Raw genomic sequence first — 14,514 nt, forward strand, 5'->3', positions numbered from 1 at the left:
ACTAATAAATACACTATAAAGTTTCTTGAATCGTACCACAGCCAAGTTTCCTCAAGGATCCAAGTTTACACCTGAAGAGCTGAAGCTTTTTAACTATCATTCAGATGAGCATCAGAGGCCGTTTCATGTAGCCTGGCTCCAAGAACATTGAATGCAAACCAGGAGCAAACTTTCCCGTGGTGCATCTGCTTCTAGAGTTGACATTTCAGCTCAGGTTTTCTCCAGTGCAGTGTCAACAAGGTCTTCACTTTTGAAAGAAATACTTTTGCTGTTTTTTTTCCATGTTGCTGCCATTAATTTTACATTTAATGATACGGGGGCCATGTTCACAGACTGCTGCACCTTTTCCCCCCTTGCATTGTGAGTCATTTCAATGCAAGGAAGGGGAATGGGTGGCACGGTGGCACAATGGTTAGCACTGCTGCCTCACATTGCCAGGGACCCCGGTTCAATTCCGGCCTTGGGTGACAGCCTGTGTGGAGTTTGCACATTCTCCTTGTATCTGCGAGGGTTTCCTCTGGATGCTCTGGCTTCTTTCCATAATCTGAAGATGTGCAGGTTAGGTGGATTGGCCATGCGAAATTGCCCTTTAGTGTCCAAAGATGCATAGGTTAGATTGATTGGTGGAGTAAATATGTGGAGTTACAGGGATAGGGTCTGAGTATGCTGCTCTTTCAGGGAGTTGGTGCAGACTCAATGAACTGAATGGCCTGTTTCTGCACTGTAGGGATTCTATGATGAGTCCTCTGGTTAGCAGTTGAAAGAATTTGCCTGTGTTTCCTCTAAACCTCAAACTGTGCTTTTCCTACCACAGAGGAGGAATGCCTGCTTTCTTTAAACGTGCCTTTGCTCTGTTCCACCTAGAATAAATTGAAGACTCCTTTGAGAGCCAGCACCTTCCTCCTGTACTATCATTCTTCACGCTGAGACTAGCTTTACTGGCACCTCCCCTGCTGTTGGCACCACTAACTCCCAGCAAAACAGACCTCAGGGGGCACTGAATGGTGCTGCCGTCCCCCAGCCATGGCACAGCCAAACAAAGTCCTCCAGAGGGGTAGATTGTTTTATCTGTGTACTTGAGAAATACACGATCAGTGTGTACTATCTACAAGATGCACTGCAGCAATTCACCAAAGATCTTTAGACAGCACCTTCTAAACCATTGTCCACTTCCATCTCGAAGGACAGGGGCAGCAGATACATGTGAACGCCATTACCCTGCAAATTCCCCTCCAAGTCACTCAGCATCCTGACTTGGAAATATATCACCGTTCTTTCATAGTCGCTGGATCAAAATCCTGGAATTCCCTCCCATTGTGGTCAACCCACAGCACATGGACTGCAGCGATTCAAGAAGGCAGCTCACCACCACCTTCTCAAGGGCAACTAGGGATGGGCAATAACCGTCGATGCCCATGTCCCACGAATGAATAATAAAAAATCTGAAGGCCACCAATATGCAAATAGCAAAAGGCAAATTAAGTTGCAAACTTGCCCCAATTAATCAAAATCCTGGATACCGCATTGATTTTCACAGGGCCATTCATTTTAATAACACTACTATCTTTTAAGCTTAGGCAGCATTGGTACTTAATGCCAAAAGGAGATTTCCAGAGTGTTTGATGGTTGTCCTCCTCATAGTAACTAATCTAGCAGGATATCCTAGAGCTAATCTTTCCTGAACTCAGTCCCCTTCTTGTATGCTATGCCCTTTATTGCTTGCATGTCAATGCCCAGAATGGAAGATCAACTCTTGTGTCTTGGCTTAGGAGATAGTAAAATGACTGTTCTCTTCCGAGCGGAGTTGATTAAGGAGAGATTTAATTGAGGCATTCAAAATCATGAAGGGCTTTGAATGAACATATAGCGAGAAACTCCATTGATAGATCAGTTTAAGGAGGTTAGCGCAAGAACCAGAGGTTGGACGAGAAGGATTTTGTTTTTGAAGGCAGCAATTTATTGTAACTGTCTGAAAGGGATGCAGAAGAGGATTAAATTGTCATTTTTAAAAGGCATTGGTTAAATACTTAGGGAAAAATTTCAGGATTATAGGGAAAGAGCAAAGGAAGTGATCTCTCAAAGAGAAAGCACAGATATGATGGATCGAATGGCCCCCTTTCTCTGCTGATAGATTCAATTTAGGAATATCCATTTCAATGTAGTGTGGGTACAGAGATGAGAAAGGAGGAAATCGGCTGGCCTTGAGCTTATGATGAGTGAGAGGAAAATGTGAAGGAGTAATAATCATGTAGATAAAATGAACAAGAAGATTGAGAAGAAATAGTTGGGCAATAAGGGAGAGGTGTACTCAGCCAAAAATTCAAAACTACAACAGAAATCTGTTCGTTATTATACGTCCCCAGGCTGTGGCTAATTTGCTTCAAGCTGCTTCAAGACCTGTCAGCAACACTCAGGTCTTTCCAGTAAACCAGTTGCACATTCTGGCTGGAGCTCTCCGGCTGTTCACACCTCACGGACGCTGTCAGCGAGAACAGAGAATTGGGCTCTCAGCTCAATCTCCATTCACTGCAGCGGGACCCGGAGAATCCCAGCCGTGGGCGAGATGGGAGAATCCGACCTTGTGTGAATTTTGTCCAAGTCTTCAGCGATTCCAAGAGCTAATCCGATCCAGAAGGCTGAGGTGGCAGTGGCCTTTGGGTGACAATTTGGTAACTTAGTTCGAAACGCTTTCTCTGAGGTTGTAAAAGGAGTTGGGGAGGAGACATGACACTGACTAAAAATGTTCTCCTGACCTGTAAGCAACATTATTAATGGTGATTGCGGAGCTTGTAACGTACATACATAAATCCGTACAATCAGATATGGCACAGTGGTTTAGCACTGCTGCCTCACAGTGCCAGGGACCCAGGTTCAATTACAGCCTCGGATCACTGCCTGTACAGAGTTTGTACTTTCTCCCTGTATCAGGGGACAAAGAAAATTACAGCACAGGCCCCTTAGGCCCTCCAAGCCTGCACCGACCATGGTGCCCATGTCCGCGTGGGTTCCCTCTGGGTCCTCCGATTTCCTTCCACAGTCTAAAGATGTGTGAGTTAGGTTGATTGGTCATGCTAAATTGACCCTGCTGTCAGGGGGATTAGCAGGATAAATATGCAGAATTACGGGAATAGGGCCTGGATGGAATTATGGCCGGTACAGACTCAATGGACTGAATGGCCTCCAAATGGCACTGTAGGGATACTATGATTCTTTGATAATCCAGTGCCAGCTTGCATTGTTAGCTGTTTGTGATGACTTCAGCACTGTGGAGCTGCAATCTACTGGAACAATCTTCTCAGTAATTTTTTTTATTCATTCATGGGACATGGCTGTCAGTGGCTGGCACTACTTATCCCAAGCCTAGTTGCCCTTGGAGGGCATTGCTGTGGCCCTGGAGTCACACGTAGGCCAGACCAGGTAAGGATGGCAGATTTCCTTCCCTAAAGGGCATTAGTGAACCGGATGGGTTTTTCCAGCAATGGTTTCATGGTAGATTCTTAATTCCAGATTTTTTTTAGTAAGTTCAAATTCCACCATCTACCGTGGCGGGGTTTGAATCGGGTCCCCAGAACATTATCTGAGTTTCTGGATTAAGAGTCTAGCGATAATACCACTAGGCTACCGCCTCCCTACAGGGATGTCAAGCAGAAAAACAAACTAGGTGAACTCCTGGACAATGTTGTCACCATACAGGTCTGAGCAAAACAGAAGTTTCAGTATCAACCAATGTAAAATTGTTCAGCTTCTGTTCTGACGCAAACAGGCAACAGTATTAACTATATTTTACTTCCACACAGACAGGGATCAGGGCTACTTGATTTTGGCAGGGATGTGAAATTCATGTCAGTGGAAATTCAAATTAAATGGGATGTATGGTGGGCAGCCAGACCGCGATCTCAGGTCTGACCACCCCACCAAGGTTGAAAGTACATCCCGTGGAATTTCGTGGTACGATTACTTTGGTTTTCCTGTCACCTTGTTGCTCACATCTGCATTTTTCCCCCTCGCTTCATATTGGTTTTTGGACTGAAGTGTACCTTTTGCTTGGCTTCTTTGCATCAACTTCTGAGAGGCCTTCCAGGTTTCCTTTTTGTGCTCGAGCAGATAAGGCCAGTATTTCCTTTTGGCAATATTGATCACGATCATTCGACGGACTTGAATGGAATTTCATTGTCATTTCAATGCAGGTGGTTACTCATCTAATTCACGTGTAATTCTTTTCCCAAAAGAGGGCAGGAGAATGTCAAATGAGCATCTGAACTGTTTCCGTTAATCTTGGTCCTGGTAAAATCTAATTAACATACATGGCTTTCTGCATGCATGAAAACTTAGGTTGCAATTTTAACCCATATGTGGACTATAGGATGCACTTATACTGCGTCTACTGGTCTAAGTTGAAAGTTGCCTCGTTTATACTGATTGCTTTCAATTGTAAGTCACTTGCTCAGGAGCAACATAGAACCATAGAACCATAGAAGATTACAGCTCAGAAACAGGCCTTTTGGCCCTTCTTGTCTGTGCCAAACCATTTCTTGCCTAGTCCCACTGACCTGCACTTAGACCATATCCCTCCACACCCCTTTCATCCATGAACACGTCCAAATTTTTCTTAAATGTTAAAAGTGACCCCGCATTTACCACTTTATCCGGCAGCTCATTCTACACTCTCACCGCTCTCTGCATGAAGAATCCCCCCTTAATATTCCCTTTAAACTTTTCTCCTTTCACCCTTAACCCATGCCCTCTGGTTTTTTTCTCCTCTAGCCTCAGTGGGAAAAGCCTGCTTGCATTCACTCTATCTATACCCATCAAAATCTTATACACCTCTATCAAATCTCCCCTCATTCTTCTACGCTCCAGGGAATAAAATCCGAACCTATTCAATCTCTGTCTGTAACTCAGCTTCTCAAGTCCCGGCAACATCCTTGTGAACCTTCTCTGCACTCTTTCAATCTTATTTACATCCTTCCTGTAACTAGGTGACCAAAACTGTACACAATACTCTAAATTCGGCCTCACCAATGCCTTATACAACCTTACCATAAACTCCAACTTTTCTACTCAGTACTCCGATTTATAAAGGCCAATGTATCAAAAGCACTTTTTACGACCCTATCCACCTGTGACACTACTTTTAGGGAATTCTGTACCCATATTCCCAGATCCCTCTGTTCAACAGCACTCTTCAGAGTCCTACCATTTACCCTGTACGTTCTACTTTGGTTTGTCCTTCCAAAATGCAATACCTCACACATGTCTGCGTTAAATTCCATTTGCCATTTTTCAGCCCATTTTTCTAGTTGGTCCAAATCCCTCTGCAAGCTTTGAAAACCTTCCTCACTGTCCACTACACCCCCAATCATTGTACCATCAGCAAATTTGCTGATCCAATTTACCACATTGATACAGATGACAAACAACAATGGACCCAACACCGATCCTTGCGGCACACCACTCATCACAAGCCTCCACTCAGAGAAGAACTTCTAGCCTGCCACGTCCAAAATTCCTCTCCTTACACCCACAAAACTCCAGAACTAGTTTTGATTGCTACCCAGGAGTTATACTGTATGTGGCTTCAACCCAGATTAATGAGAGGCTGTCTTAAGGAGACAGATTGGCCCTGATTGTGAAGCTTTAGCATCTATCAACATGGAAGTTGCGGGACAAAGGTCAAGGAAACATCTTCAGGCACTTTTCACTACAGTGACTATTGTGAGAATTGATTACAGCCACAGAACTAAATTTACATTTTCGTATTATTTATCTGGATGCCCCCCTCCTCCAAACACCCAATATCTCTCATTGCTCTACACTGAAACACCCGTTATTTATCACAATCCAACCTGTGTTAGTGTAGTAACATGGTGGCCACTAAGTGATGTGTAAGAAATGGTGTGGAACAGCTGATTATTAAAAATACTTTTAAACTAGGGGGACTAGTTAGGGTAAATGCATTGGGTTATGGGGATAGGGCCTAGGTGGGATTGTGGTCGGTGCAGACTCGATGGCCAAATAGCGTCCTTCTGCACTGCAGGGAATCGATGAATTTTGCTCTCTGTTTTGGCTGAGATTGGTTCTATCATTGTGATACATGCCTATTGCTTTGGAGTACAGTATATCTGTTGCCCAATACATCACATTGTTAAATTCATTAACTTACCAGCAAAATATTTTAAGGAATAGGCCGGATTGATTCAGGTAAGATGTTTCGCTTGGTCGGGGATCTAGAACCAGGGGACATAGTTTCAAAATAAGGGGGATGTCAATTAGGACTGAGATGAGGAGGAATTTCTTTACACAGAGGGTTGTGAATTTTTGGAATTGTCTATCTCAAGAGAGCTGTGGAACTCAGTCATTGAGTGTGCTTAAAATGGAGATTGACGGATTTCTGATTAACAATAATATAAAGGGCTCAGGGATAGTGGTTGTAAAAATGTCTGATCAGCCGTTGAATGGTGGAGCAGGTTTGACAGCCTGAATGGCCTACTTCTGCTACTATGTTCCTACTTGGAAAACTGAAAATAAAAGTTCCCTTAGTGGTGTTTACTGACTGAAAAATTAATTGTCCTTGTGAGTTGTTGAGGGGAGGGGGGTGGAAACGGAATGCACAAAGTACTTTTAATCAGTCTCCATAATCCACTGTACCTTAATGGGGGCTCCCCACCCCCCACTCTTCCCCAACCCCACCAAGTGCCTCTGGATCTATTGCTGGTTCCATCTTGTACACAATAACTAATTGGCTAATTTCTGTAGCAGACCGATCCTGTAATTCTTGTCAGATTCCTCCTTTTCCGAGTCAGTTTAGAACAGTTTAAAACCATACGTTTGCACAGTTGGGAGACCGACCTTAGCATCTCAGTTAAAAAGTTTAATTACCCATTACAACACCTGTCTTTGTTTACATGTGCTTACAGGTTATGCAAGTAGAAACCTTCCACTCAGCCCACAGTCATCGATTGACAGTGAACTGAGTACTTCTGAGCTGGATGATGAATCTATCTCTATGGGTTATAAACTGCAGGACCTGACAGATGTCCAGATCATGGCAAGACTACAAGAAGAAAGTAAGTATGTGATGAGCTAAGGATACAGTTAAACAAGAACTGTAGTAACAAATAAATATTGTCAAAGAATGTTAGCATCTTTAACGGGCAGAATGGACTCAGATGATTTCTTTATTTACCGCCCCCTTAAAAGAAGCCCAATTACATTGTCATGAACTTGACCCCATTCCACAGGTCAGGTCACGGATGAGCAACAATAATGGATTCCTCTTGAATAACTTTTCGACAAAGTGGAGAATGCTGGAGATATTGATGGGAATTCTCTTGTGGCTGGGATTTTCCCATCCCGTCACTGTGATTTGGCTCAGCACCAATTTCCCACTTGGCTGTGTTGTACACGTTGCTTACTTCAGATTATTGGCTATAAAGGTTTTATCATGGCAAACTTGTTGTGAATAATCTCCTAATAACTATTTGCAGCTTTCTCCAGTTTGTTCCATAAGTGTTTGATAGATCATGGTATTGGGTCTATCAGATTTCTGTTTCTGATGATACTTATGTGTCTGTTCAAAGTCACCCATTGGGAATTGTCCATATAGACCGTTTTTTTTTGCCACAAGATCTGTTATCGGCTGTAAAGAAAATTGACCAGAAACTGGGTTTTAATCTTGATGGATTTTCCCAGTTTGTTCAAACTGGAAAATGGAGATGAACAAGTTGCTCACTTTCTGTTTGCATAAATAGGGTGGCATAGTGGTTAGCATTACTGCCTCATAACACCAGGGACCCAGGTTCGATTCCCAGCTTGGGTCACTGTCTGTGTGGCGTTTGCACATTCTCCCCATGTCTACTTGGGTTTCCTCCATGTGCCCCAGTTTCCCCCCGCAATCCAAAGAAAAAGTGCAAACTCCACACAGACAATGACCCGAAGTCAGAATTGAACCTGGGTCCCTGGCACTGTGAGGCAGCAGTGCTAACCACTGTGCCAACGTTCCGCCCCCAGTTATTGACTAGCACAACACAGAGAAATCCCTTGTATTTCTGTGAAATCGTGACTTGGGCCCTGAAAGGGCAGACCGGGCCACAGCTTAATGTCTAATCCAGAAGATGGCACCTTCAACAGTGCAGCACTCTGCCAGTACATCCCTGGAATGTGTCAGTCTAGATGTGCTCTTGCCACTGAAATCGTCTTTGAACTCAGGACACTGTGATCCAGGGGAGGGATTGCTACCAGCTGAGCCATAGGTAACACTCTGAGACACATTATTTATTGAATAACGTACATCTTTATACATCATTTCGTGAACAGCCTGTGAATCGCGAAAAAACCTTGAAAAATCAAGGTTGTATTATGCACCAAGTATAAAATATGAACCTTCAGGGTTAGTCTTGGTGGTTGCAATTTTAAAATATGTGGGTGTGTCCTAAAGTTCTGCACATCTTCTCAACAACAAGGCCTGTATCACCTGACAGATCGAATATGCTGACTTAGTAGGCAATTATAACTTTAAACATGTATCTGAAACATTGAGACTGACTCCAAAAGTGACTACTTCGCCCTGAAAAAACATATATCAGCTGTAAAATGGGGATATTGACTTACACACCAGGTATTGGCCGAAACATGCACTTTGGCGCTTAAAACTGGGATCATCTCATGTGTGGGGCCAACTTATATACTGCGGTCTGTGCTAATTGTTTTACAGGTTCTATTTTAGCATTGCGTGCAGTGTGTCAGGATTTAGGGTGAGATTTTCCAGTCTCGCCTGTCGCTGGGGTCGTCCGGTCCCGTCGAAAGTCAATGAGATTTTGGCTGGGCTGCCAAATCTCCAGTGGCGGGGTCCCAACTTTAGTCTTTGGATTGTATGTATTTATTTTGTGTTCAGTTTCAAATCACCTCAGCAAAATACTTCCTAATTCTCTATGTATTTTCCCCCTGCACCCACCCCCTCCCCCCACCCCTCCCAACCCCCACCCCCCACCTCCCCACAACCTCTGCTGATTTCTAGGCCTGCGGCAAGACTACGCTTCCACTTCAACAACCATTTCTCAACGCAGCTCCAGTACCTCATTATACTCGGCCAAGCGAGGGACGAGCAGCGACCAGGAGTATGACTGCTGCAGTCTGGAAGATGAAGAGGAGTTTGACCAACTTCCCCCACAGCCTCGCCTCACGAGGTGCTCTCCGCCATTGCGAAGTATGCCGCACTCACAGACTTTTGCCAGCATCAGAGAATGCAGAAGAGGCCCTACCCCTTCTTCCTACTTGCAGTCTAGCGGTTACCCATCCTATTACTCGCAGGGACACACGTCCGATCATCATCAGTACCGGACAAGTACAGGTAACATTCTGCAGATTGGCACGCGAAGGCTTTTTATCCTCAACTTAAATTTCCAGCCAGATATTTGAGTTGGAACTTGGAAGCTCCTTTGTTATCCAACCTCCAGTCATCCCAAGTCAGGTGTAGCATGGATGCGAATCTGAGTGAAACCTCCCACTCTGACCTGAACAATACCAAGATTTTCCACTTTCACCTGTGGCTAGGATCATCACACCGCACAGTGATTTGGGTGGCACGGTAGCAGTGGTTAGCACTGCTCCTTCACAGCTCCAGGGTCCTGGGTTCGATTGCCGGCTCGGGACACTGTCTGTGTGGAGTTTGCACATTCTCCTCGTGTCTGTGTGGGTTTTCTCTGGGTACTCTGGTTTCCTCCCACAGTCCAAAGATGTGCGGGTTATGTTGATTGGCCATGCTAAGAAATTGCCCCTTAGTGTCTAGGGATGCATAGGTTAGAGGGATTAGTGGGTATAATATGTAGGGATATGGGGGTAGGGCCTGGGTGGGATGGTGTTCGGTGCAGACTTGATGGGCTGAAGGGCCTCTTTCTGCACTGTAGGGTACAATCAGTCCCGCCAAGGATTAATGGACTTGTAGCTAAACCATCGCATTCTCCGTAGAGGGTCCCACCATGAGAGGACCAGAAAATCCCAGCCAATGTGTCTTTTAATCTACACTACGACTAGTGGGCACTCTCTCTCAATCTTATGAATTCATGCCTTCAGTTATTATTTACTTGTTAACCAATTCAATGAAAAAACCACCAGTGCAAGTTAAAAGATGGTTTCATTCTACTTGTAATTAAGGTTTATAAGATGATGAGGGGGATAGATAGAACGGACGTGCAGAGAATATTTTCTCGGGTGGATGTAGCTGTTACTAGGGGGCATAACTGTAAGGTTCACGCTGGGAGATATAGGAGGGATGTCCGAGGTAGATTCTTCACTCAGAGAGTGGTTGGGGTGTGGAATGCATTGCCTGCTGTGATAGTGGAGTCGGACACTTTAGGAACTTTCAAGCGGTTATTGGATAGGCACATGGAGCACAGCAGAATGATAGGGAGTGGGATAGCTTGATCTTGGGTTTGGACATTGCGCGGCACAACATTGAGGGCTGAAGGGCCTGTACGTGCTGTACTGTTGTATGTTCTATGTTCTAATTATGAATTATGAGGTTATTATCTGGTAAGGATCATCGCCGAGATGAAACAATTATCTCCGGCATAAGGATTGGAATAGATTTTATCAATAAGCACTCCCAACACAAGTTTAAGCCACATGCCCTGAGAGTACATACTGAGAATTCAGGCTAACCAGAAAACAGGGTGGATATACTGTCTTCCGCACTGGAGTTCTTGATATGTCTGCCCATCTTCTGAAGTTTTGCGCCAGATTCACAAATTGATCTAAACATGCATCAAAAAGTGGCACAGTGGTTAACACTGTTACCTCACAGTGCTAGGGACCTGGGTTTGGTTCCCACCTTGGGTGCCTGTCTGTGTGGAGTTTGCACATTCTCCCCTTGTCTGTGTGGGTTTCCTCTAGATGCCCCAGTTTCCTCTCACAGTCCAAAGATGCGTGGGTTAGGTTGATTAGCCATGATAAAATTGCCTCTTAGTGTCAGGGAGACTATATGAATAGCTACATGGAGCTATGGGGATAGGGTGGGATTGTTGTCGGTGAAGACTCGATGGGCTGAATGGCCTCCTTCTGCACTGTACGGACTCAATGATCAATTTTTTTAACTGCATTCTTCAATGCTGTTCGGGGCACAGATTAGGAAATCAATCACTTGCAGCCTACAGCTTTTGAAATTGTGGACCATGAGTCCCAATATATTGTTTCTTAACTAAGCTCCATGCAGGGAACACAATTTCAGAAAGTGTACCCCTGATTGTACAAGCTGAGCATTGATTGTACCCACTGCAACCTGAATTAGTATTGCTACTTTTAATGTGTCAACTTGTCAACTGCCCCACAGTGCTTACAAATGCGAAACAGCTGAAGTAAAGAAGTGAACACGAGGAGGCTTTCAGGAAGCCTTCAAAGATAGAAACAATGAAGAGGAGGAGTCTACAGTAAGGGTTCAACAAAGTCGGACAGCACAGTGTTAGCACTGCTGCCTCACAGTGCCAGGGACTTGGGTTCAATTCTGGCATCGGTCACTGTCCGTGTAGAGTTTGCTCCCCGTATCTGTGTAGGTTTCCTCCGGGTGTTCCAGTTTGCTCCACAGTCCAAAGGTGTGCAGGTTAGGTGGATTGGCTGTGCTAAATTGACCCTAGTGTCAGGGGGATTAGCAGGGTAAATATGTAGGGTTACAGGAATAGGGCCGATGTGGGATTGTGGTTGGTGCAGACACGATGGGCTGAGTGGCCTCCTTCTGCACTGTAGGGATTATATGGTTATACGAAAGTAGGGCAGAGGTTGAGCTTCCAATAAGAGAGTGGAGGTAGGTGGAGATGCACGAGAACTTACAGTCCGGGGATCAAAGTCAGCTGAAATGGAAACTGGATGTTGTTGCAGAAGTATAGTGGGGCAAGGCTACATAATGATTGGTTTAAAAAAAAGATGATGCTATTTTGTAACAGGGAATAATTGGTCAGCGAGTGAGGGCTTGAACCAAAAAAAACTGTAAAATGATCATTTGCAAAGAGATTTCTATTTTCCCTTAATCCATCAGAAGGGAAATAATGAAGGAAAGACAGGGATGTTACAATTTTCACAACATCAGGCTGCCTCCTGGCACTTCCTAGATAAAGATAAATGTGGCCACTTTTGGAACCTGGGAACTGCATCAGCCAGTCAGCAGACAGGAAGTGCCCACAAGTTGCATTTTGATGATAACCAATTGACAGCTCGTAACCTCCGGGCCCCCCCAGCATCAGATTAGGAGGGATGCTCCAAAAATACACTAGGGAATCCCTGTGGGAAGTTTCCAGGTAAGGGTTTACCCGGCAAGTATCCAGAAACGTTCATTTCCCCTAGACAATCAACAACTTCAGGTGGTTCTGCCCATTTACACCAGCAGTTAATCTGTAAGAAATAAAAAGATTTCTAACTTCAGTGTATCTTAAACACCCAGAACAAGTCCCACAAGGGACAGCCCCCATACGCCCGACACTCCATGGGGACTCCCCCACGTGCTTCCCCCAACAACTAAGCACACTTCGCCTCACGGCATTCCCTATCCTGCCACCCGTCCAGGATTCCCCACCCTGCCCCCGACTCGACTCCCCCTCGAAACACCCTCCCCCCACATAAGGACATAAGAAATAGGAGCAGGAGTAGGCCATCTAGCCCTTCAAGCCTGCCCCGCCGTTCAACAAGATCATAGCTGATCTGAAGTGGATCAGTTCCACTTTCCCACTCTCTCCCCATGACCCTTAATTCCATTGTCTGTCAAAAACCTATCTACCCGTGACTTAAATATAATTAGCGAGGTAGCCTCCACCACTTCAACAGGCAGAGAGTTCCAGAGACACACCACCCTTTGAGTGAAGAAGTTCCTCCTCAACTCCGATCTAAACTGCCCCCCCCCTTATCTTGAGGCTGTGCCCTCTAGTCCTGCTGTCCTTTCTAAGCGGGAAGAATCTCTCTACGTCTACCCTATCCATCCCTTTCATTATCTTATACGTCTCTATAAGATCCCCCCTCATCCTTCTAAACTCCAACGACTACAGACCCAGTCTATTTAGTCTCTCTTCATAGTCCAACCCTCCCCAAATCCAATCCCCCTCGACCCCCCCTGATGTGCGACTTCCCACCCATGTCCAAACTCCTGCCCTCCAAGCATCCCACCTTAGACACTTAACACCTCCCTGGACTGTTATTTTCGATGGGACATTTAAACTCACCTGCTTTATGGCAGAGAAAAAGGGATAAGTCCTCTTTCCCTCACTCAGTTTACATATCCCTGCTGGAACTGGGATTGCACTGTGCTGTTTGAGCCTTCCCCGACCTGGTCGGGCGAGACAGGCGCTTAAGAATTTGAGTGTGGATACATCAGTACAGAGTGGCAATCAGCAGCAAATAATGAAGCTTTTGTTCACAGACCTGTTCCCCATGAGTGCCTGGGTTTACTCTAGGTGCTCTGGTTTCCTCCCACAGTCCGAAAGCCGTGCTGGTTGAGTGCATTGGCCAGTTAAATTCTCCCTCAGTGTACCTGAGCACAGCCGGAGTGTGGCGACTAGGGAATTTTCACAGTAACTTCATTGCAGTGTTAATGTAAGCCTATTTGTGACGCTAATTAATAAACTTAACCTTAATTTCTCGTGGAAATACGTAGCATTAAATGCCTGAAGAAAAGTTCATTATTTTCTTCCTCTCGAGACCAGGAAAGAAGTGAAGTAACGCCTTCTGTTAAAGAAGTGAATCATTTGAGTGGAATGAGGCCAGAAAATCCGCTGAGGTGAAAAATGGAAGAGTACAACTTTCCCTGTGTAATCAATAACCTGTTTGTGAAACCGCAGAGGCGACTTTGAAATTACAGACGACACGATGGCACAGTGATTAGCACTGCTGCTTTACAGCTCTAGGGATCTGGGTTCGATTCCTGGCTTGGGTCACAGTCTGTGTGGAGTTTGCACTTTCTCGCCGCATCTGCATGGGTTTCCTCCAGGTGCTCCGGTTTCCTCCCACAGTCCAAAAATGTGTGGGTTAGGTGTACTGGCTGTGCTAAATTGCCTCTTAGTGTCAGGGGCACTAGCTAGGGTAAATGTATGGGGTTATGAGGATAGTGCCTGGGTGGGATTGTGGCTGGTGCCGACTCAATGGGCTGAATGGCATCCTTCTGCACTCTAGGATTCTGTGAATCTGTGCACGCAAGGATTAAAAAGAAAAAGGTAAGACACCCTTGATTGTTCAGAGGTTTTCCTTCCAACTAGTGATTGACAACGCTTTACAAAATGAATTCAGTTTTTAATTTTTCTCTTTTCATGATGCGCAGAAATTTGTCAATTGTATATTTTGTATCTCGTACCATGCTGCTGCTTTTGAGCTCCAAAGAACAAATTAATGGCCATGAAATGTCAGTACGCCTTTGAATTTTGCTGAAGTAACTGAAACTTGATCTATATTCAGTGCTACTCTTCTTCATAGATCCGAGCTTCCAATATCATTGACAAATATCCCAATAGAATTGCGATCAGACATTCACCGTGGAACAAATAT

At 44.9% G+C, this 14,514-nt stretch overlaps 1 protein-coding gene across 1 annotated transcript in view; it reads left to right on the plus strand.

Annotated features, from left to right (window-relative positions):
* Positions 1-14,514, plus strand: part of slain1a (SLAIN motif family, member 1a) — a 104,844-nt gene that overhangs the window by 71,314 nt on the left and 19,016 nt on the right. The window contains exons 3-4 of the mRNA XM_080197846.1: positions 6,918-7,067; positions 9,017-9,349. Coding sequence (XP_080053972.1) covers positions 6,918-7,067; positions 9,017-9,349 — 483 coding nt within the window. The remainder of the gene's footprint in view (positions 1-6,917; positions 7,068-9,016; positions 9,350-14,514) is intronic.

Source organism: Carcharhinus amblyrhynchos, chromosome 10, assembly GCF_965287045.1.
Source record: "Carcharhinus amblyrhynchos chromosome 10, sCarAmb.v2.hapA, whole genome shotgun sequence".
In the NCBI taxonomy this organism is placed as follows: domain Eukaryota; kingdom Metazoa; phylum Chordata; class Chondrichthyes; order Carcharhiniformes; family Carcharhinidae; genus Carcharhinus; species Carcharhinus amblyrhynchos.